Genomic DNA, 23,277 nt, shown 5'->3' on the forward strand with positions numbered 1-23,277 from the left:
ATATCAGCCCACAACACTGATAAATTTGGGGCTGAGTTCCCTCTGTAGGAGGGAGTTCCAGCTCTCAGTGGGCCTCTTCTGAAAGTGGGGATTTCCCTGCTTTGTTGGAGGACGTGCTGGTGGGTTTCCATTCTTCTGAGACCAGACTCGGCCAAGGTCAGTTTCAGGAGGCTCTGACCTGAGGGCTGGCCAGGACAGAAAGCATTTCTGAACTGATAATGGCAGTGACTGGAAAACATGATCCTGCTTGCTCCCTGGCTCGTCACACTTTCTCAGGTGCATGGGTTAGTGGGAGTCAGGGGAGGAAACCACTTTGAGAGGCTTTGAGCTTTTAGCTCTGTGGCTGAGTGAGGGTGTCAAAAATCAAAATCAAATGACAAAATGAGAAATTACCCCTGGATAGTTGATAAATATAGCACTTTAAAGTCACCCGGGGCCTTCCCATCCCTAGCAGTCCCAGCCTTTGCTGGGGTGTTCATGTTGGTGTGGACCTGGCCGAATGGAGAGAGTGAGGGAAGGGGGTGGGGGAGGGGATGCCCCAAGTGTCCTTCTATATGAGCCAGGCTTTCAGCTTCAAAGTGCTCCTTACTTTCTTTCTCTGGAGAGCGCTCACTACATCATGGGGTAGGCGATGACAAAATAATTAAGCTCTGAATCGATCAGCTTTCTGTACTTTCGGTAAATTTCCCGCAGTGTCCTGTCCTCTTCATTTGTCTCATATCTGTTCGTGTAAATTCTCACCTGTGTCAACAGAGAAACACAGCCGTGCACACACACCGTGACTGTGTCATTCAGGCTCTGGAAACAACATGAGTGAGGCCCATGCACCACGGTTGGCAAAGTCGGGAAAAGCCCAGATCCAACCACTGAGGCAGAATCCAGGCTCCCTTTGGTGAAACTGTCAATTTCCAACAGACAGACTCAGGCAATAAGATTGCCCCCAGTCCTGCCTCATCTCCGACTTCCATCCCAGCACCGCCAACAGCATGGCTGGATGCCTGCGCCGTGGGGTCTGGTGCCCCTTGTATTGCGAGCAACCGCCCCAGGGGGCTCTTACCTTGAGAGTGCGCAGGGCACACTGCCCTTCTTCCTGACTCTTCAGGATCCGCTCCACAAACTTAACATCAAGGAAAGCCCAGATTTTGAAGTAAAACAACTTTCTGCAGGATAAGATGAGGAGGTGCAGCTCCTTGTCAAGCGACTCATGGTTGTTGTTGAACTCAAAAGTTAATTTCTGGAAAAGCGCCAAAGGGGAAGACTTATGTGGGCAAAGATGGAGGGACTGGCTGGATGGTTCATAACATTTCCATGACCTGCCTTTGGGCCTGAGAGCCATCATGGTTCGAGGCCTTTAGCTAATCCCCTGGACACGAAGGTCACAGAAGGGATTGGAGATGAAGGTGGGCTCATCCAAATTTGCAAAACTTGGAGTTTGGAGGCAATGCATTTAGAGTCCAGACCAACCAAGGTCCTGGTCCCAGGTGACTGTGGGCAGGCCATCAAACCCCAAGTTCTTCTGTAGCACAAAGAACAATAATGCTGCCTGCCTGCCCACTAGAGGGCTGTGCGAGTACCAGGTGAGCCATCAGCACTCTGTAGTAGTCCCTGTTAGTAGTATTTATTGATCCCTATCAATGTCAATCATCACAACCTTCTGTGAGTGAGGTCCTTAGGAGGGACAAAATCATCCTGTTTTTATAAGGGGTGCTGCCAGATCACGGAACAGCCACACTACTAAGCCCCTCAGTGACTTGGCTCAAATCTGGCTTTTGGTTTGAAGTCACACTGTTTCCCGCCTGCTGTGGCCCTGTGGGAAGGTAGGAAGGGGCCTGCAGACCTGCCACTGGCCTGTAGATGCACCTTCGTGATCAGGCCTTGTATCTCTGAGCTGGGGATATAGGAGCTTTCCTTGGCTGCGTCAACCAGAAAATTCCGTGTTGCACGTGTAGGAAGTGAGTGGCCCGCTCTGTTGTCTGCTGTGGTTTTATGGGGCCAGGGAGGCCTAGTTTGGTCAGAATCTCTATTTAAGGTTGAGTGAGTGTGTGTGAGCCCAGCAAAGGGTGGTGTGGGCTCAGCAGTGGCCTTTCCTTTGGGGAAACCAGGAAGCTGGCACGGTCCGTCCTTGAAAGCCTCCCCACCCTCAGCTTATACCTACCTGCAGAGTGTGCCGGAAGGTGGGCAGGAGATCCAGCAGGGTGGGCCTCATGGACCAGTCGGGGTCACTGAAATAACAGCTTCTCAGACTGATGCTCCTGACCGGGATCTCCTGCAAGAGGATCCGGGCCAAGCGCTCATACTTCATGACCCGCTCGAAGAAGAAGTTCACTTTCAGATTGGTGGCGTACCTGGCCAATTTGGCCCAGGACATGCCCCAGATGACCTGCCCGTGGGGGTCATGAATGTGGCACTTGATGTTTATGGTCCAGAGGGTGCTGGCATTGTTCTCACACAAGTTCTCCAGCAGCTCGTCGGAGATGCAGTTGTAGTTCAGGGTCAGGGACACCAGGTTGCGGAACGTGGCCATGGTCTTGTTGAATTGGGGGCTGCTGTAGATAGCGAGGTGGTGGCTGAAGAAGTCCTCGATGTTGAGCTCCGACGCCATACTCTCATTCCTTAAGTAGCTCAGGGAGTTGAGAACGTGGCAGCCTTGCTCCACAGTCAGCCGGGTGCCTTTCAGGTTGAGATAGTCCAGGTGTTTGCCCATCTTCTTTAAGAAGAAGCTTAGACTTTTAATGAACGAGCTCCTGATGCTGTTCCTCCAGACCAGGCGGTCCAGCTCCAGGTGCTGAATGGAAAGGGATTTCAGGCGGTTGTTACTCTTGCCCAGACTCGAGAGAAGGCCTCGCATGGTGACCTGGAACTTCTTGGTCAAGACAGCATTGTAAGGATTCAGGAATTTGATCTCTAGGTGCTCCAGGTAACGACCAAATTTCTTAACATACCAAAGAGCTGACTCAAATTCAGATGCATGTACCCTGGAAGGTCTCCCACTGAACGTGATGGTCCTGTATCGCCAGAGGTCAGCCGAATACATCATCTGGTTCCACTTTCTGCAGACAAGGGCTGCCCTGGACCTGTCCCTATCTCCCAGCCACCAGAAAACACGTTGTAGGCACACATCGGGCAGAGTGGCCCAGCAGCTCTGGTCTTGGGGCTGCATCAGTTGGCTTTCTTCGTCCATCAAAGAACTGGGATGTCCAGTACAACTGTGTGAGAGGCAGGGCTTCCAAAAGTGAGGAAAGAAAAGCAATCACTTGTTTTCTGTGGGGAGTAAAAAGGAAGAGCCATTACCTGCCAAACAGAAATTAAACCCAATTGAATGAATTTGCACCATGGACCGACATGCACTAGGCGCTGTGCTGATGCAGGTGGTGAAATAATAAATTCACCATGTAGGCCATACCTGCAAAGAACCACAGTCCTTTAGGGGTCTATCAGGGATGCAGACCACCACTTGATGACAGCAGGGTGAGAGAAGTGAGAAGTTCAGGCATATTCGTGGTGCAGGGTAGCACAAACAGGGGGGCGATTAATTCTGTCCAGGTGCGGAGGAAGTAGAGAGGGCTGCTCAGAGGAGGTGATGCCTGAGCTGGGTTTTGCAGGGTGAGTAGGATTCGCAAGGCAGACTGGGTTGGCCCAGTGGTAGTGGTGGAAGAACTGGGGTTTTCCAGGCAGAGGGAACAGTATGTGTAAAGCCACAGAACTGTGAATGTGCACGGTGTGTTCACATGCAGAAAACTACAAATTGTACAGGGCTTCACTTGTTAAGGGGAGGGGAGCGATGGAACTGGAGCCGGAGCAGTGGGAGGTGCTGGACAAAGGGGCCCTGAATGATGTGATACAGGCTGTGTCCCAGTGGCCAGGGGGTCCCATTGTCTTCTTTCCCCAGCGCTTTGGAACCCTGACATGGCCCCCTTTTCAGGATGAGAATCACTGTGTTGAGCTACATTGCTGATGTCTGTGTTGACATTCAACAGGTGTAGCAGCAGAACAAGGGTGGAGAGCCTCCACTGAGGTCACATGGGGCCAGGGTAGGTCAAAGGGTCACATGTCCAGAAGTGATGTGGTCAGTGTTGAGGTTTAGGAAGGACCCTCGGGGAATGGGGCAAGGATGGTTTAGAGGAGGGTTCAGGCTCTAACCTGGGACTAGGGTGGCACCATAGCGGGAATGAGGTGGGTTGTGAGTTCTTTGGCGGACATTATGTGGTAACTGGGAAACACAGAAGTGGGTAGGACAGGAAGTCCCTGACGGAGCTGTAGGATGGCAGGCGGTGCCCCAGCTAGGCTGGGGAGCCCCAGGGGAGAGCTGGGCTACGGCCTGCCTGACACATCCACCGAGCCCTCAGACTTTTTAGTCATGTGCTGAGATCCTCACGGCTTTTTGCTTTCAATGTTTCTCCTGCCTGAAAACAGCCCTTGTTTTCCTTAACTCTCCAAAATCCCGTATTCTTCAAGCTTTAAACCCTACTACTCCATAAAGCTTTTATTGGTTAAACTACCAAGTGGCCCAAGAAAACTGATAGTGGCTCATAAAAACTCAGAGCTGAAAGAGATCTGATCGTTGATTTCTTTACAGAGGGAAACGGAGACTCAGAGAGGTGAGGGGCTTGCCTGAGGTCAGTGAGTTAGTAACCGGCACAGTTTGGAGGCTGGCCTTTCTGACCCTATGTCCTGTACTTCTTCCCTACTGCCACAAGTGGTAAGCCTCAGGTGCTGAAGGACAAACTAATTATATTTCTCAATTCAGTACAGACATTTGTCTGCCCAAGACCCCTCTTTGGGTTTATTTATTCACACTTTCCCTTTTAGCTATATCCCACTCCACTGCCCCCCCCCCGAGGCAACTTCACCAATGTGTTTGACATGTGGCGTCTTTTCATTTGCACGTGCAGTTGCCAAATGTATATTTAACGTTTGTAAGCGTCATCCATATCACTTGGCATGCCCCTCGTCCACTGCATCGTCATCTGAACAGAAACCATCTGTGGTGGTGTCTGTCCATCTTCTGCCCACGCCCCCACCAGCACCACAGCGGCAATGAGCAGCATCAGTGAGCGCCTGAGGAGGGCCTGATTTGGGGTCTTCACCTGCGCCTTTGTCCTCAGCACCCACCATCACCTACGGAACAAGTGGGGTCCTGCCCCCGGGGGTCCTCCCCAGTCCGGATCCAGACAGACTTCCACATGGGAGCCGGCAGCAGTTTGCCCCCACCTGGGACACAGGGCCCCAGCAGGTTCCGAGAGTGGTTGCCTCTGTGCTCAGCCTGCCCGCTCTCTTTCCCCTCGCGCCACTGTCCATCCCTGGTGCTATCTGCACCCAAGCCTTCCTCTCCCACGGGGCCCACTCAGTCCTTGCGACCAGGGGCAGACTCATTCTTTTTTTGAGTAGGTGCTTCAACATGGAACGAGTGAAGGAACAGGGCTGCCCCTTCCATCACATACAGACTGCCCGAGGCTGGGAGCCTCCACAGCCCTTAGCCCAAGTCAGGCACCTGGAAGGGGCTCCAGGGAAGCTACACCCAGTTCGAAGGCTGAATGAAACCCTTTGCCCCAGCAAGTCGCTTGTCGGAAGAATTACCAGGCGCTGTGGAGGAACATGAGTGGTGGGCGGGGGAAGTTGTTGCCAGGGGTTCAAAAGCCATGTGTAATTTCTGGGTCCACCTTCTCCTCCCCTAAGTCTCTGCACCAGTGGGGGGCAGTGTAGCTTGCTGGGTTGGGCCCTGGTTCTGTCAGTTGCTATGTGTGACCTTAGGCGCATTGGTTTCTTTGTGCCCCAGTCTCCACATACGTGAACAGCAGTAATAACAATCCTTTTCTCCTAGTGTGGAAAAGATTAAATAAGCTGGTATACAGAAAACACCAGAACAGCGCCTGGCACAACGTAAATGCTGTACAAGTGTAACTCGGCGCCAAGGTACTTGGACGACATCCCTGAATGGAAGGTGTGAACATGTCCATTTTACAAATGGGGAAACAGGTGCCAGAAGGCTAAGAAAGGCTCCCAGTGCGATGGAACAGTAAGTGGGGAGGTGGGATTAGAACCCGCCCTAAGGACTCTCAAACCTAGGCTGGCTCCACCTTAGCACAGAGCTGCACACCCGGAAAGGAAACCTAAGGATGTCCAATCACCCCTGGAGAGGGGCGGGGACGGGGCAGCTTCCAGGCCGAGGAGGGTAGCCCACCCCTCCCCGCGCGAGCCGGGGTGTCCCCTGTAATCCCCACCTTCACCGGCCCGGCACCAGGGCCCACCTTTCACAGGCTCACCGAGCGGGCTGCGCCCCGCTGGGGCTGCAGGAACCGCGCACACGCCTGCCTGGTCGCCAGATGCCAACTCGGCGACCTCCCGGGCCGCGCCCTGACCTCGCGGACGCCAGATGCCTAGTTGCCGGCCGCCTTTGTGACGCTCAGCCAGCGCCTGCGGGGCTCCGCTCGCCGGTACCAGTCGCAGCCGCCCAGACCTGAGGTTGCCGGGTCACCGGCGCGTGCGCGCAGAAAGCTAGACGGGTCCTGGCGCAGAAGGCCCAGGAAGGGACCAGGCTGGGGGCGCTGGTGATGATGGGCATGGCCCCTGCCCTCCCCTCTCCTGGCATGAAATAGGTTCTGCCCCGAATGTGGAGCTCAGTCTGCCGCCTTCCCTGTCCCGACCCAGCCCCTGGGTACTGGCGGTCCCGAGTGATCCAGCTTAGACATTTTTTTTTCCCCAGAATCCATGGCCATGTTCTCTTGGTTCTTGACCTCATTGTATACACTTTCCTCAGATAGGGCCCCCAAAGGAAAGTCTGAAGCAAACCTGACCCACCTAACGTGACAAAGCTTGAGAACTGCCCCACCTTTGCTGGGGGTGGGGGGTGGGGTGGGGGGAGGATAGGGAGCATCCACCCCGCCCACTTTCCTTGGCTCTTCCGCTCCAGACAGGGGCTGGTGCTGTAGCAGGTCACCCCACAGACCAGGCAGAAATGCAGGGGTATAATGTTTGCTGGTTGCATCTCTAGGCTTCCCCCAACCACTCTCTCCACCAACAGCCTCCAAAGGCACTCCACTGCTTTGGGCTTCACCGGTAAGCCAGGAAGGGACAAGGGGAGCCTGGGATAATGTTTAATAGACACAGGTCATCATCAGAGGTGCAGACGGACTGGTTAGAGAACACCCACATGAGGCAGGGACTCTCAGGCAGCCTTGGCCTACCACCCAGCCTCCTTTCCCTCCTTCCTTCCCTTTCTTCCTTTCTGGCCTGCCGCTCCCCTGGGCACTGCCTGGCCCTGCTGCCCTGGAGGCCACCACCCCGTGCCCTGCAAAACCAGTGCAGAACAAAAGAAAGGTGACCAGGAAGCTTTCAGGGAGTGTTTTTATTCTTAGGAAATTATATCTACATCTCTATCTGTATCTCTATATATCTACCTCTACCTCTCTCTCTATATATAATCTAAAAACTCAACAGTAAACAGTCCACTTAGAAAATGGGCAGGAGACCTGAATAGTCATCTCAGATGACAAATAAGCAAATGAAAAGATGGTCAACATCATTAGACATTAGGGAACTGCAGTTGGAAACGACAGTAAGATATGCCCGCATACCCGTTAGAATAGCTAAAGCTAGAGAAAATGTTAATGACAACGACAACTGCTGGCCGGGGAGTGTGGGGAAGTTTCAGCTCTCGTACACTGCTGTATGAGATGGCAATGTGAGATGGACATGGGTCCTCCAGGGCGTCCAGGCTGTGGGGTCCTGATGTGTGATCATAGTTCTCAGGCAGAAGATCTGGAGGCTTTTTTTCTCCTGGTTTATCTGTAGCTCTTGAGTAGACCAACATCTCTGTTCAAAAGGAAGAAAGTAGTTAAAATCCAAACATTTTCTTCCACAGGAAAAAACCCAAGAAATAAAACCCACCTCCTTTTGCAAGTAAAGGCCACCACACAAAGTAAGCAGGGAGATCAGTAAACCTTCCAAATCTGTAGTACCTTTTCTTCTCCAAATCTAGCTGAAGTTTCTCACTTGTTTTCCATTCAATGACGCTAACCACCAGCATTTCTCCTAAAGAAATGGACATAAAGAAGTTTGATGTGTTTAAAGTGGGAAATGTTACTTCCTGGGGTATCTGGATATGGCCAGCCCTGGTTTGTGGAGCCAAACCCTGAGCTACAGTGGCGGAGAAAAGACATGGGACCCAGGGACCCAGGAGGGGCCTGTGGGTGGCTTGGGACAAAGTTTACTTGAGGCCTGTCATCAGTGGGGTGGAGAGACAGATTAGAAAACAACCACACCACGGACTGTTAGTCATTTTTTTTAAAAGAGCCACATTATTGACTTGGAGGGAGGGATGTCCTTGGGTGTTGCTACATCATAACATTAAGATGCAAGGAAACATATATAAGGGGATTCTAAATGTGTATGTTTGTAAGTGGTTATATAATAGGGTTGCCAGATAAAATACAGGATGTCCATTTAAATGTTAATTTCAGAGGAACAACTTTTCTATGACCCATGTTGTTACTTTGTAATTATTTTTGTCCCAAGTAATATATTTTTATTTGCTAAATTCGGCAGTCTTATTATATAAGGATGAAGGAACGTATGGAAAGAAACAACAAAGTGTGGGAGGTAGGAGAATATGGCATGATCTCAGCATAATGAAGGCCATATATGACAAACATATAGCTAACATACTCAACCAGGAAAAACTAAAAGTATTTCCCTTAAGATCAGGGATAAGACAGGGATGTCCACTTTTACCACTCTTATTCAACATAGTTCTGGAAGTCCTAGCCATAGAAATCAGACAAGAAGAAATAAAAGGCATCCAAATTAAAAAGGAAGAAGTAAAATTGTCATTATTTGCAGATGACAGGAACTGGTTATAGACAACCTTAAGGATTCTTGCAAGAAACTACTATAGCTGATAAATGAATTCAGTAAAGCAGCAAGATACAAAATAAATATATAAAATAAATAAATGGATAAATACCCATTATACACCAATAATGAACTATCAGAAAGGGAAACTAAGAAAATAATCCCACTTACAATTGCATCAAAAAAAATACCTAGGAATAAACTTAACCAAGGAGATAAAAGACTTACACTCAGAAAATTATAAGACACTGAAGGAAGAAATTAAAGAAGATACAAATATGTGAAAACATATACTAAGCTCATAGATAAGAGGAATTAATACCATTAAAATATCCACACTACCCAAAGCAATCTATAGTTTCAGCACAATTCTGTCAAAATACCAATGGTTGTTTTCACAGAACTAGGATAAATAATCCAAAATTTACATGGAACCACAAAAGACCCTGAATAGCCATAGCAATGGTATGGCTATGGGAAAGAGGGGCAAAGTTGAAGGAATCATGCTACCTGATGTCAAAGTATACTATAAGCCTATGGTAATCAAAACAACATAGTACTAGCATAAAAACAGACACATAAATCAATGGAACAAAATAGAGAGCCCAGAAATGAACCCACTCCTGTATGGTCAACTAATCTATGACGAGACAAGAACATACAAGGGGGTAAAGACAGTCTATTCAATAACTATTACTGGGAAAATTAGATAAATGCAGAGAGAGAGAGAGAGAGAGAGAGAGAGAGAGAGAGGAGAGGGAGAGGGAGAGATAGGAAATAAACCACCTTCTTATGCCACATAAAAAAACCCTCAAACTCAAAATGAATTAAATACTTAAATGTAAATGTAAGACTCGAAACCATGAAACTCCTAGAAGAAAACACAAGCAGTAAAATCTCTGACATTTCTCTTAGCAATATTTTTTTTGTGTTACATCTCCTTGGGCAAGGGAAACAAAAGAAAGAAATAAACAAATGGGACTACAAAAAACTAAAAAGTTTTTGTGCAGCAAAGGAAACCAGCAACAAAACAAAAAGACAGTTTACTGAATGGGAGAAGATATTGGCCTATGATACATCTGATAAGGGTTAATATCCAAAATTTATAAAGAACTCAGACAACTCAACACCAACCCCCTCACCCCCCAAAAAACAAAATCCAAAACAAAACAAACAAATAAACAAACAAACAAGCAAAAAGAAACAGGCAGAGGACCTGAATAAAGCCTTCTCCAAAAAGGACATATAAATGGCCAATAGACATATGAAAAGATGCTCAATCTCGCTAATCATCAGGAAAATGAAAATTAAAACCACAATGAGATACCACCTTACTCCTGTCAGAATGGCTGTCATCAATAAATCAACAAATAACGTGTTGGCGAGGGTGCAGTGAAAATGGAGCGCTTGTGCTCTGTTGGTGGGGATGCAGACTGGTGCATCCATTATGAAAAACAGTGTGGAGGTTCCTGGAAAAATTAAAAATGGAACTGCCTTATGACCCAGCCATTCTACTTTAGGGTATGTTATTCAAAGCAACCAAAAACACTAATTCAAAAGAATATATGCTCTGCTGTGTTCATTGCAGTGTTATTTGCAAGAGCCAAGATATGGTAGCAACCCAAGTGTCCATGAATAGATGAGTGGATAAAAACTTGGCGGTGCATTTATACAATGGCTATGAAAAAGGGAGGAAATCTTACCATTTGCAACAGCATGGATGGATCTAAAGGGTATTACACTAAGTGAAATAAGTCAGACAAATAAAGACAAATACCATGTGATTTTACTTACACATGGAATCTAAAGAGCAAAATATTGAAGAGACAAAATAGAAACAGACTCATAGATACAGAGACCAGACCATATCCAGCAGGGGGGATTTGGGGGACAGGGTAAAGAGGTGAAGGGATTAAGAAGCACAAACTAGTAGTTACAGGAATGTAATTACAGCATAGAGAGTATAGAATATAGTCAATAGTACTGTAATAACTATTTATAGTGCCAGAAGGACACTTGAAATATTGGGGAGACCTCTTTGTAAATTGTATGTCTAACCGCTATGCTATATACCTAAGAGGAACCAATAATGTTGAATGTAAACTGTAATTGAAAAATCAGAAAAAGAGAGAGAATATGGCACTAAAAACATTCTCATCAAGTATGAAATTCACCCATTTTTGTAAAATTATATGCTTATGTGCACGTATAGATGCTTAAAGAAGTTAGAAGATAAAGATTTAGGTCTACTTTTTCATAAGGAGTGTTCATGATATTGAGTGAAAAAGGCAAATGGTGGTGTAATAAGTATAGGAAGATAACACATGGGGAAAAGAAGTAATTCACACCCTGTGTAGGTTTGTTCAGGTGTGAGTGAGCAAAAGTACAACTGGGAAAGGACACCCAGCAGGCTGCTGATGTTGGTAACTCAGGTCAAGGGACTCGGGAATGGGCGGGGGTTGGAGTGGGGAGGATTGGCTTTGCCTCTATATTTCTTTGTATGGTATTGTCTCATATATTTTGGAAAACAGCAAATAATGAAAGGTTTTTTTTTTAAGTGAAGCATCCAATCTGGAGCTTAAGAGCACCAGCTTTGGAACTATTAACATGTGGGTCCCAGTCTGAATTCTGCCATTGTCTAATCGTATCATCCTGGGGAAGCTGCTCCACCTTTCTGTCTAGTTTCTTTATTTGTAAGACTGGGATAAAAATATCTGCCTGTTATATATAATGAAGATCAGCTGTTTGTAAAGAACTTTGCATTGTAACTGGTGCATAATGGAAACCAATAGAAAATAATCTAGGATGTGAAACTCAGGATATTGAGGCTGCAAATCCTCATCTGTTGGAGGAGAACCTCAATCTGCTGGAAGCAAGACACCAATAGACTTAAGATCTTGAGCAAGGCTTCCGCCTCCAGGCCTCCATTGCCTTATTTATACCAGGAGAGAGCTAGAGTGGGTGCTCTCTGCTTCAGTCATCTACTCAATTGTTTAAAGCATTTGCTGCAGCATCAGCCCCTGGTCCAGGAACTGTAGACACAGAGATGAAAGAGCTGGCTCTGCCTTCGAAGGTGGCCCAGTCTCTGGGAGAGCATGCAAATAAACCAGGTGGGAAGTGCAGGGAAGGGTGGATCTGGGCGGTCACACACAGAAGGAGGAGGTAGGGAAGGGCTTTTCCAGTGGTAGTGCCTGCAAACAACCTGCAGGTTCTGGATTTCTCTAAGCCCTGTCCAGATGGTTTACAGCCAGGTAAGGAAGGGACTGAGGCTGGGTACCTGATGTTGGTTTAGGGTCGGCAGGGGAAGTAGGATGTCACACTGAGCACATCTTCTCAGAATGTCATAGGCTGCCTCATCTTCTACAGGAGATGTGATCTGGGGCTTTGTGTCACTTGGTGCTTGCTTTGTTGAAGTTTCAGAAAAAAGAGGAAATCTGTTTATATTTTTTGTCTTTGGACGAACATCTCTTTTTGCTGTGGAAGTCTGATCTTCAGCAGCCTGACTTGGGAGCGATGGAGGAGAAATCGTTGGCTCTCCAATCGGCAAATACTTTGTAGACTCTGAGACTGTGCGGCATTTATCCTGCAATGATGAGTAATATATTAAATTTAAAAATGAGCCCTGGCTGGTGTGGCTCAGTGGATTGAGCACGGGCCTGCAGACCAAAGGGTTGCCAGTTCGATTCCCAGTCAGGGCACAAGCCTGGACTGCAGGCCAGGTCCCCAGTAGGGGGTGCGTGAGAGATAACCACACACTGATGTTTCTCTCTCTATCTCCTTCTCCTTCCCTTCCCCTCTAATAATAAATACAATCTTTAAAAAAATAAATAAATACCCTGGCTGGTGTAGCTCAGTGGATTGAGCGCGGGCTGGGAACCAAAGTGTCCCAGGTTCGATTCCCAGCTAGGGTACATGCCTGGGTTGCAGGCCATGACCCCCAGCAACCGCACATTGATGTTTCACTCTCTCTCTCTCTCTCTCTATCTCCCTCCCTTCCCTCTCTAAAAGTAAATAAATAAAATCTTTAAAAAAAATAAATAAATAAAAATGACTTTGGCTTTAATGGTTGGACAATACAACAGACTAGATAACCAGAGAACCTCCCACCGTGAACACTTAGAAATGCTGGTAGAATAGGACAAACACTCATTTAAGCTGATAGCTGACTTTGTGAGAAAGCAAGCAAGCTCCATGGTCCAGGAATGAAGACCTCACCTGTCAGGTGCACCAGCTGGCACTTTGGGAGATGTGGGGTCAGTCTCCTAACTATGAGCTTGGGTAGAATGGAAACAGGGTGGGGCAAAGCTGTTCTGGCAGTGTTTGCATAGGACTTGAGGGTGGAGCACGAGAGTGACCATGCTCTCAAAGCCATGTATTGTTTGTTAGAAGGCTAGAGAATATGAGTAATTTTAGACTTTAAGTCCAGTATTCACAACTACAGAAATGATAGAAGTAGAATGCAATGTTGCCAAATTAGTAGAAAAGAAGAAAGAAAAGGAAAACATTTGCTCCATCCAGTAGAAGGCAAGAGAAGAAGAAAACTTGAGCAGCGGCAGTAATGAGCAAGCCGTGGAAGGCCCAGAGAAGGTGGTCGAAAAGAACTGTTTCAATATTGCTGAGGATGTTAAAGGCATTGTAGTTAAGTAAGAAAATGGCTATTTTTAAGATGTATATTAAAGGATGATGGGTGACATGACAGGCTATCTTGGATTTGCTTTTAAAATACTTTGAAAAAAGAACAGATACAAAAGATAGATGAAACAGTCTTTAAAAGTTTTGATTATTGGTATATCTGGGTGGTGAATACATAGGGATCAATTATATTCTCTCCCTGCTTTTGCATTGGAAAAATTTTGTCATACCATTAAAACATTAAAATGACAGATTCTATAGCCATCTAAGTGATCATTTTCAGTTATATAAAGTCTAGATAATTAGCCTCCCATGCTTTATTTCTCAAGAAACTTTTTTAAGGATACGCTCTACCAAAGAAGAAGCAAACCTAGAAGGGGAGAAAGATCAGAACCTAAAGTCTGGGGAATAGACTCTGACACTGGAGAGGGTGGAAGGAATTCTCAGAATGACAGCCACTCATCAGACCCGGGAGCCACAGGCCCCATAAGTAAAGGAACAGAGTGCTTGACGTGTTTAACTGTATTGATGGGGCAATTTCAGATCTAGTAGAAAGTTTTAGGGATGATTGAGTGATAAGTAACTAGAAAGTGGAGCAACTGAAAAATCGAAGCAATGATTAACTCCACAGAAAACAAAAAATTGTAGAAGAAAGCAAATGCAATTATAGTCTGTGTGGCATTGTCATCTGTAACACATATATGGTCACGATGTCATTGATTATTGCTTTAACCAGAATGGCTGGTATCAATAAATTGGGAGGAGGGAGAGATAGCAGCATGAGAAGGTGCTTTAGAAATACAGAGCTAAATACCAGAAGAAACAGCAGAAGACGCAGAAAGCAGAGTATCTGTGCCTCGGCATCGGTTAGCATGAAGGGGAGCAGCGGGGCTCGTATTTTAACTGGGGTGGTAGGAGACAACTAACAAGGGCTATTATAATCAAGTAAATTAGAAAATATGTAAGAAATTGATAAATGCTATGCAAGAGAAAACAGAGAAAGGTAAGGGGCGTGGTAAACACGGGATGGGGTGGAGGGTTACCATTTTAAATAGGTTGTTTATAAAACCTCTGAGTGAAGATGCAGAGTAGGCAGTAATATATCAGTCTGGAGTTTGGGAGAAAAGTCTGGAAGGAGGTATAGATTTGGGAGTGCCTTCCTACATAAGGCATTTTTTAAAATCATAAGATTGGATGAAATTGTTGAGGCAGTGACTGCAGATAGAGAAGAATGCAGAGGCTGAACTCTCGGGGCCCCCGTGGAAGAGGTCGGGGTGCAGGAGAAGGAGAGTGTGCTGTGCTGGAAGCCAAGAAAGAGGGGCACTGAAGTGAGCTGAAGAGGAGGAAGTGAGGAGCTGTGGTCTCCTCGTGAACTGAGGACTGGGGATTGGCTGTTGGATTTAGCCACGGGAAAGACAGTCACTGATTTTGACAAGAGCAGGTTTTAGGGGGGTTGTGGGGGTACAAAAGCCAGGTTAGAGTGGGTGTAAGTAAGGATGGGCCAAGGGAAAAGGGGGCAGTGACTACAGACAACTCGTTCAAAGGTTTTGCTGCAAAGGGGAACTGAGAAAGGGGATGGCAGCTGACAGGAAAGAGATCAAGAGAAGGATATTTTTGTTTTCCAGTTTTTGGGTTGTGGTAATGTAAACCAAGAACCCATAAAACCACCTGGTATAAATGATTTCAGTCTCTGATATGCAAATTAAAAGCAAAAGAGAGAGAGAATGCTTTCCATGCAAGGCCACAGACTGCACCATCGATACAAATATTTAGGACCCCTTTAAAAACCTCTCAGAGCAAACATTGGAACACCCTGGAGGGAAGGTCTGAGGCTCTGTCGAGGCCTGCATGTGCATCTCGTGTCCCCTCTCCCCCTTACAGGAGAGAGGGGACAGTTGCTGGAGCTGCAGAACAACGGCCTTGTGTAGGCAAGAGAATGGCACGGAGTGCCCCAGCAGCATTGGATGGGAATGGAGAAGGTCCCTCTGTGGTCAATGGGTGGGAAGGCAGAGGGTGTGCATGAGGATGCTGGCGCGGAGGTATGTGCGGTGGTAAGTGGTCACGGACGTTTTCTCCTCGTGAAGAAGTGGACAAATCATTATCCCCATCTTCCTCTCAGGGAAACTACACAACCAGTAAGTGGCAGAGCAGCACTAACATTCAGGGTTTCTGACCACAAGTCCAGCTCCAGCTTTAGTGAGTAAGTGTGTGGGTGTCCTAGGCTGCCAGTCTGGACCCTTTGAAGGGGAGTGATCAGCTTCACTCTTGTTTTTGCACTCACCGAGCATCTCCTGAGTCACACAAATGACATGGGATACTTCTGTCATTGACTAAGCATCAGTATGAAGGAAAAGCAATGCACAGGAGATTTTGATGCTGAGCATTTGAGGCTGAGGATCACTTGGCTGAGACAGTGCTTCTCAAACTTGAAACACCAGTGATCTTGTGAAACAGCAGGTACTGATCTATCATTTCTAGGGGGAGGGCCTGAGACTCTGCATTTGCAACATGCTCCCGGGCAATGCCGATGCTGCTGGTCCATGGACCCCACTTCAACAATCAAGGAGCTGAGGGGTGGAAATGACCCAAATGTCTATAAATAGACAAATGGATAAACAAAGCGTAGTTTGGCCACAAAGGCCATAGAAGGATGAAGTATTATGACACATGCTGCAACATGGAGGCACCTTGACAACACGTGCTAAGAGAAATCACATAACACTACATGTGATATGACTCCCTTTATGTGAGCTGTCCAGAATAGGCAGACCCACAGAGACAGAAAGCAGATCAGCGGTCCCCAGGGACTGTGGGTAGGAAGGAGCAGGAAGTCAATGCTTCATGGGCACAGGGCTTCTTTCTGGGGTGGTGAAAGTGTTCTGGAACCAGACAGAGGTGATGGCTGCACGACACTGTGGATGTGCTCAGTGGCGCCAATGACACATTTGATGTTATGTGTATCTTACCACAATAAGCAAAAAGAACAAGAGCATCCTAGGGTTTCTTTAATCCTGACATTCATAGTTCTCCGAGTTGAAGGGTTAAGAAAGGATATGCTCTCTGCTTAAGGAGAAAGAGATGAGGTTCTTGGGGTGGAGCCTCGCTAAGTTTCCCCAGAGCAAATATGCTCCAACCTGCAAAAAAGAGAAGTAGCTTGGCACAGCTAATGCACCAAGAGGTGCTTAGAGCTGTGGAGGAAAGAGTCTGTGAGTGTTCCCAGGCAAAATCAGTCAATCAATCAATCAATCAATCACATCATTACACCTCTACAGAGTCCCCCTTTGGTACCCAGCCCTGGGATCAGCTTCCTTGTGGGGAGAGGGAGAAAGTCGTTCACTTTTGTGGAGGCGCTCACAGTCTCATGGACAAGACTCCCACGAGGGACAGAAAGTTATAAGTCAGGTCCCAGTGAGGCGGTGCCCAGGCCCCGGAGGTGGAAGATGTTCAAGGTGAGCAGGGAGAGCTGGACTGGTCAGGGAGGCTCCTTGAGAGCTGGCACAAGAGGGGATCAATGATCTGTGATAAAGCTTAAAGCAATTCACAGCATCCCTTTTCCTTTTTGAGCAAAGCAAAAGTAGCAATGAGACCCTTTAATATCATATGTAAGTTTGGACCCAGAATCTCCCTTTCAGACTACACTTTTTGGAATACAGACAAGGTATGAGCACCATTAGAAGATGACTAATTGCTACTCACCAGATGGTGTAAATACTTGTTTCCTGGGGTCATTCGATTACAGTCACGATGGGAGATTTTGTTTTTAGGAGCTGAAATTCTCTTCCCTGCATAAACACAGACACAATACCACAAATGATGGCCCTTGACAATGGCTAGCCCAGTTGTCCCACAACTGCCTACACAGCCTGTAGTCACAAGTATGAACTGTCCCAGGCCTGCCTGCCTGTCCTGCACTGCCAGTGTCCTGGTCCACACAGGCAACCTTGGCCGGATTAGCCACATTGCTCCTTTATGACCACAGAGGCTTGGCCAGCACACATGATCCTGACGTCCTCCTGGAGCAGACCACTTTCTAAGGAGACGGAGGGAGCGGTTACCACAGGTGCCAGTTCTGAGCTCTGGGATCAGACTGTTATTGTACATGTCTCTGCTGATTGTGTTGTGTGTTGATGAAGTTATGTCGAAGTTGTGTTCAAGTCCAGCCAAGTGGTGTGAAGGAAATATACATGAATCTCAAGACTTTAGATTTTCCTTTGCCAATTTTCTTTTTAAATATTATTATAGAGAGAGAAAGGGAGAGAGAGAGAGAGAGAGAGAGAGAGAGAGAGAGATCGATCAAATTGTTGTTCCACTTATTAATGCGTTAGTTGCTTGACTCTCGTATATACCCTTTGATTCTTGTATGTACCCTGACTGGGGATCAAACCCACAACCTTGGCATATCAGCTCGACATTCTAACCAGCTGAGCTACTTGGCCACAGCTGTCCTTTGTCAGTTTTCACCTTGAGGAGACTGTTTACCAGGAGAGATTTACTATACAAGGGATTTTAGGCTCACACCACATGTTACCATATTATGAAAACAACCAGTGAAATCCACATTAGATCCGTCACACTGATGGCTTGTGTCCACCTCATAAAGAGGTGACTGGGCCCAGAGAACATGAAGTGGCACAGCGGGCCACCACACAGGCGCAGAGATCAGGAGCTATAGTTGATTTCCTCTGTCCACTGCCGCTGGTGGATGAAGCCCCAGCTTTGGTGTCGGGAAACTTGGGTGTCCAGCCTTACTTCTGCCCCTGGCAAGCTGCTGCCTCATTCTGGGCATGGGTTTGTCATCTGTGAGCGGAGGCAGGTGCATCTCTGCAGGCCAGGATCGTGCCAGAGGAGTCCCGAGGAAGCCTCCCATTTTGCAGGGCCCCATTGCCTCCACATCCATGTGCATGGCTCCCAGGCCCCCACCACCTGCCTCTGGGGCTCCCTAGCCCAGTCCTTTAAAGAGCATAGTAGACACACTAGGAGGCCACTCTAGTGCATGGTCTAGACCAGGGCGTCAAACTCATTTTCACCGTGGGCCACATCAGCCTCAAGGGGGACTTCAAAGGGCCAAAATAATTTTAGGACTGTATAAATGTAACTACTCCTTAACTGTTAAGAAGCTGAAATTACATTCAGCCCTTTGAAGGCAACTGCAAGGCTGATGTGGCCCCCAGTGAAAATGAGTTTGATGTCCCTGGTCTAGAACTAGAGTAGCTAGATGAATTCGAGACCTACACACCTGTCATACACACAGGTGGTCTCTCCTGTTGAATGCCTGCATTTCTTGCATCCCATCCAAGGAGAGGTTCCCTTTCCTCCCAGGCTCTCCTTTCCACCCCAGCCCTCACTGCTCACCTCTCTGGGGCTGGGCCTGCTCCCTCCCGCATGCGTCTTTGTGCTGGGCCAGCCCTCGGACCACGACGAACTGGCCACAGTCCAGGCAGAGTTCAGTCCGGCTGCCGCAGTGGTGCTCGTGGATCTTCAGCTTGCCGAGGCGCACGACTACCCCGCAGAACTTACAGTCAGTGGGGCGCTCCTGGCATTCTGTGGTCTGTGGGGGGACAGGCAGGACTGGCATGGTCACTGGCCTGCAGTGACTGGACTGCAGCCCATTTGGGGACATGAACTTGTTTCCCTAGGGGATGAGAGCCAATAAGAAAGCAGGTGGGAAGAGCCAGAGTGGGACTCTCTTCAGGGAATCTGAGCTCTCGTAGGCTCATGGACATGGCAAGCCCTTTTTTTCCCTTTTATTGATTTCAGACGTGGGGAAGGGAAGGAGAAAGAGAGAGAAAGAAACACTGATGTGAGAGAGAAACATTGGTCAGCTGCCTCTCACACACGCCCCAACCAGAGATCAAACCCACAACCCTGGCACTGCGCCCTGAACATGAACTGAACCCACAACCGTTCTGTTTGTGGCATGATGCCCAATCAGCTGAACTAGTCGCCCATTGTTGCCCAGGCCCACTTGGGTGAGGAGAGAGGTCAGGTGGAAGTGTTTATTATGGGCCCCTCCCTCCCTCCCTCCCTCTCCTCTCAGGTTGGCCACTCGGTGGTAAAGGATGAATCACACTTGCTTCTCACCTCGTGAAACTCCAGCAAGTGCTTCTGCATGGTCTGCTGGCACATCGCACACCCCACCTGAACGGAGACAGAGAAACGCTGGCCCCACCAGTGCCCACTACCTTCCCCCACGTCTGCCCTGGCTTCACTGCCCTGGCCGCAGGTTTGGGTCTGTGAGTGCTTAGGGGCCAGGATCAGGTGACCTCAGCCCCCCTGTGGCACCAGCCCTGGGCTCAAGAAGCATTTGGGGGATCTGTGGAGTTGAAGGGGACGCCTGAGCTTGAGCATCTCCAGAAAGACAGTTGAGGGGCCCCAGAGGAGATTGACATGAAAGAGCAGGAAAGAAAAGTCAGCCTTGGACTGACCTTGGCTATGACTGCCTTCTAGAGCTTTCCTTTCCTGCTTCCCCTCTTCATAGAAAAGAACATTCCGTCTTTCCTGAAACAGGGAGCCCTCGCCTCGGCCACACCCATGAGCCTGTGGGGAAAGGGCTGGGGGTGGGAAAATCAGGGGTAGACTCAATTTAGCATGAGAATGACAATCACTCTGTCCTCTTTGCAGAGGGGCTGGCACACGCAGGGCTGGGTGACTAGCCCAGCTGCTGCAGCCCGGACCCAGGACGGACTCCTCCCCAGCACCCAGCACTCCCCACTCTGCCTGCCCCTCCTTCGGCCGCCTCACCTGCTGGTGCCCCGTCTCACAGTGCTCCTCCATCTTTGCCTGTGGGACGGGCTCCTTGCACTCCGGGCAGAGGACCAGGAACAGCATGCAGTGCGCCTCGTGGAGAGTCAGGTGGGCAGAGGCCACGCTTCTCTTGCTGTGAGGTCAAGGGGGAAGAAACTCAGGCTCATTTCATGGTCTAGAGCACGGAGCCCTATTTTACACCCAGGGCTGTTGGGTTAAGAAATGTCGAGGCCTCAAGCCCTTAAAATACGATGATGAGGCCACTTGTCCCTGTTGGTCCCCAAGCAGAACAAAGCTAACTCATAGAATAAGTGTAGGAATGCTCTACCAAGCTCTTAATGTTGCCCAGGGCTAGTGAGGGTGAATGGAAAGGAGCAGGAGGGATAGACCACAAAGGGGACCCAGGAAAGTTTTGGGGGCGATGGTTAGGCTCATTATCTAGACTGGGGTGATGGTTTCATGTGTATATGAACATGTCAGGTGCATCAAACAGAACACTTTAAAAATGCACCATAAATGCAGCATATGTCAATTATACCTCAGTAAAGCTGTTTCCAAAAAAAGTGAAATGACAAATACTAAATTCTTTCAAAGATTTTTGTCTTGTTTTCAGATGTTCCCCTGCCTGGCCCACAGCCAGCTGAGAGTCCAGGCAGGCACTCCCATGCTTGCTGCAAGGGCCACGCCGACATTCAGAAGCCCCACGACTCGGCGGGTGAGAGGCCACCCACTGGCCCCCTGCCCCCAGGCTCCCTAGTGCAAAACAAACCCATAGAGAGACCCCAAGTCCTTTCTTGGAGACCCCAAAGAACACTAGCTTCTGAGTCTCCCAGTTCCTGGGCATGGTGTTTCTTAAGACTCCTTATTACCAAGAAATGCCTCCTTCCACTTCACTCAGCTCTTGCTGTGGTAGCTCGGGAGCAGGAGACCCAGTGCCTGTGTCTCTAAAGGCCTGAACAATGACAATGACGGGAGTTGTACGCCCAAGTCCCTGGCAAGGGGGAGGTGACCAGGGAGAAGCCAGAGCCCTGTTCCTTTGGTCTGAACAAGCTCTCAGCTCTGCGCTGCCCAGGCAGATGCCTCAGAGGCTGCCTTGCTCTCCCTTCCTCTGTTTTTGCCCCACTGCTGGACCTGGCCCTTTCCCCCTCTGCTCTCCCTGCTCTGTTCCCTCAGCTCTTTCTCCTGCATTGGTTCAGACACCCAAGAGCCAGGGGGATCTGGCTGGAGCAAAGCTGCCTACTTGTAGGCAGTGAGGCCCTTCAGTGGGCCAGAGGCCCCTGAGCTAGAGGTGCAGTCCTGACCCCCGGTCCGTTTCCTTTCCCCGGCTCTGCAGCTCCTTCTCAAGGAGGGTGGGGTGGGGAGGTTGGTCCTGGACTGGTGTGCAGACTGTATGATCAGAACCCCAAATTAGGACTGTGAGTAGGGGTGGGGACAATTAGTCTGGCTCTTTGGCTTGAGGACTGTCCTGGAGAGTCTAGACTATCTCAAGGGGTGGAGGGGGAGCGCGGTTCAGTGATGTAAGGTTGTCCTGACCACTTTTCATCATCCCATTGTCCCAGAGATCCCCAGGGTCTAAGCCTTCCTTCCATAGTGGCTACAGCGCCCAGCCAGCCCCTCCCTGGAATTGTTTATGCCTGGACCGTCTTCTCCTGTCTGCCCTCTAACCGGGCAGCTTCAGGTCGCCCCTAGAGAAGAAGCTCCTTACCAGTTCCTGCACACCTGAACGGCTCCCTCCATGGCCTTGTCTCCAGAGTCTTGGACAGCTCCCTCCATGGCCTTGTCTCCGGAATCTTGGACAGCTCCCTCCATGGCCTTGTCTCCGGAGTCTTGGACGGCTCCCTCCATGGCCTTGTCTCTGGAGTCTTGGATGGTTCCCTCCACGGCCTCGTCTCTGAAGTCTTCCTGTTGAGTTTCGTTTCTTGCAGAAACAAAACTGAAAGTGTTCCAGCAGCCCTGCCCACAGCTCCAGGCAGGGACAGGTTTTCAGAATTCTCAGCCAAGGGCTGCCCCACGGTTCCTGTGACTGACCTCCCTGCTCAGGGAGCCCCTTTGTGGCGAGGCCAGCCCAGCCAGCCCCTGCTGCCTCCCTTGGCCCGCAGCTGCTGTCACAGGCTGTCACTACAGCCCCACAGCCCCAAGGGTGGGAACCCGAGACAGGGCCTCCCCTGGGGCCACAACCCCTCCTCTCCCCTAGGCTGGCTTCACTGTGTGGGGTCTCTCCAGGCCTTTCCATAGTGACTGTCCCCTCTGCTGCTCCTGCCACTGGTCCTCCCTCTGCAGGAGTGAGCGAGCGAGCAGTGCTGAACTCAAAGGCTGCCTCCTGAGAACAGCTCCTGGACTTCCTGCACCCTGCTCCGGGCCGGTGGTGACGACTGTGCAAACGGGGTCTGGGAGGGGTTGGGGATGCAGGGTGTTGTGCACCAAGATGCAGCGTGGTGACTTAGGACAACATCTATCTCCCCGAGTCCCTTTCTTTACTTGTAAATAATTGCAGCAAACACGGCTATCACTCTGACAAGGTGAGAGAGCAAGTGAGGAAGGTTCTATCATGGTCATCCCCGTCTTCAGACTTAAGAGACCAAAGCACTGGGGGGGTGATGTCACTTGGGTGTCACACAGTTAGTAGGCAGCAGAGTGAGGCCTGGGCCCGGGCGGAGCGGCCCTAGGCTTCTCTCTCCTGGGAGGTCGCAGTTTGGATCCTGATAGCGCCATTAACTGGCAGCTTGTGTCTCCTGAGCCTTTTTGGGCTTTTGTTTCCTCATCTGTGGGATTCAGGTGGGGACCTGGAGGATTTTAGGTGACCAGGTACTCCCAAAAACTGTGTGCAAAATTGTTTCCATGTGAGTATGTACCTATTCCCAAGGAAGAGCCAATGTTTTTAGCAGACACTCCAAAGGAGTCCTCAACCCAAGCAGTTACAAATGACTGGACTCATTGACTCACAGGTCTGAGAGTGAAAGAAATCAAGGTCTGTTAAAAGCAACACATGTCCCAACTTAGACACGCATCACTGAACCTGGTGAATACGGAACGTTTGTTCTGTGTCCCTGT

General features: G+C 48.9%; 2 protein-coding genes across 4 annotated transcripts; both read right to left on the bottom strand.

Moving 5' to 3' along the window:
• Window positions 1-612: 612 nt before the first annotated feature.
• FBXO39 (F-box protein 39) lies at window positions 613-3,181 on the bottom strand. Its single transcript, XM_045824000.1, has 3 exons — window positions 2,156-3,181; window positions 1,058-1,234; window positions 613-741 (listed from the first exon to the last, which is right to left on the bottom strand). The coding sequence occupies exons 1-3, from the start codon at window positions 3,179-3,181 to the stop codon at window positions 613-615; spliced, it is 1,332 nt and encodes a 443-aa protein (XP_045679956.1).
• Window positions 3,182-7,330: 4,149 nt separating this feature from the next.
• XAF1 (XIAP associated factor 1) lies at window positions 7,331-22,201 on the bottom strand. 3 transcript variants are annotated; one of them, XR_006783987.1, is made up of 8 exons: window positions 21,932-22,201; window positions 20,224-20,359; window positions 19,564-19,620; window positions 18,835-19,030; window positions 17,179-17,264; window positions 12,128-12,433; window positions 7,888-8,031; window positions 7,331-7,812 (listed from the first exon to the last, which is right to left on the bottom strand). XR_006783987.1 is itself a non-coding variant. In XM_045824387.1 (8 exons), the coding sequence occupies exons 1-7, from the start codon at window positions 22,069-22,071 to the stop codon at window positions 7,975-7,977; spliced, it is 978 nt and encodes a 325-aa protein (XP_045680343.1). In that variant the 5' UTR covers window positions 22,072-22,199; the 3' UTR covers window positions 7,331-7,812; window positions 7,959-7,974. The 3 variants fall into 3 exon arrangements, 2 of the variants coding, with proteins under 2 accessions (XP_045680343.1, XP_045680345.1); XM_045824387.1 differs by having other exon boundaries at window positions 7,959-8,031; window positions 21,932-22,199; XM_045824389.1 differs by lacking the exon at window positions 21,932-22,201 and adding an exon at window positions 19,908-20,033 and having other exon boundaries at window positions 7,959-8,031; window positions 20,224-20,363.
• Between the last annotated feature and the right edge of the window lie 1,076 nt (window positions 22,202-23,277).

The sequence above is a fragment of the Phyllostomus hastatus genome, unplaced genomic scaffold, assembly GCF_019186645.2.
Source record: "Phyllostomus hastatus isolate PE091 unplaced genomic scaffold, TTU_PhHast_1.1 phas_scaffold_55, whole genome shotgun sequence".
Classification (NCBI taxonomy): Eukaryota; Metazoa; Chordata; class Mammalia; order Chiroptera; family Phyllostomidae; genus Phyllostomus; species Phyllostomus hastatus.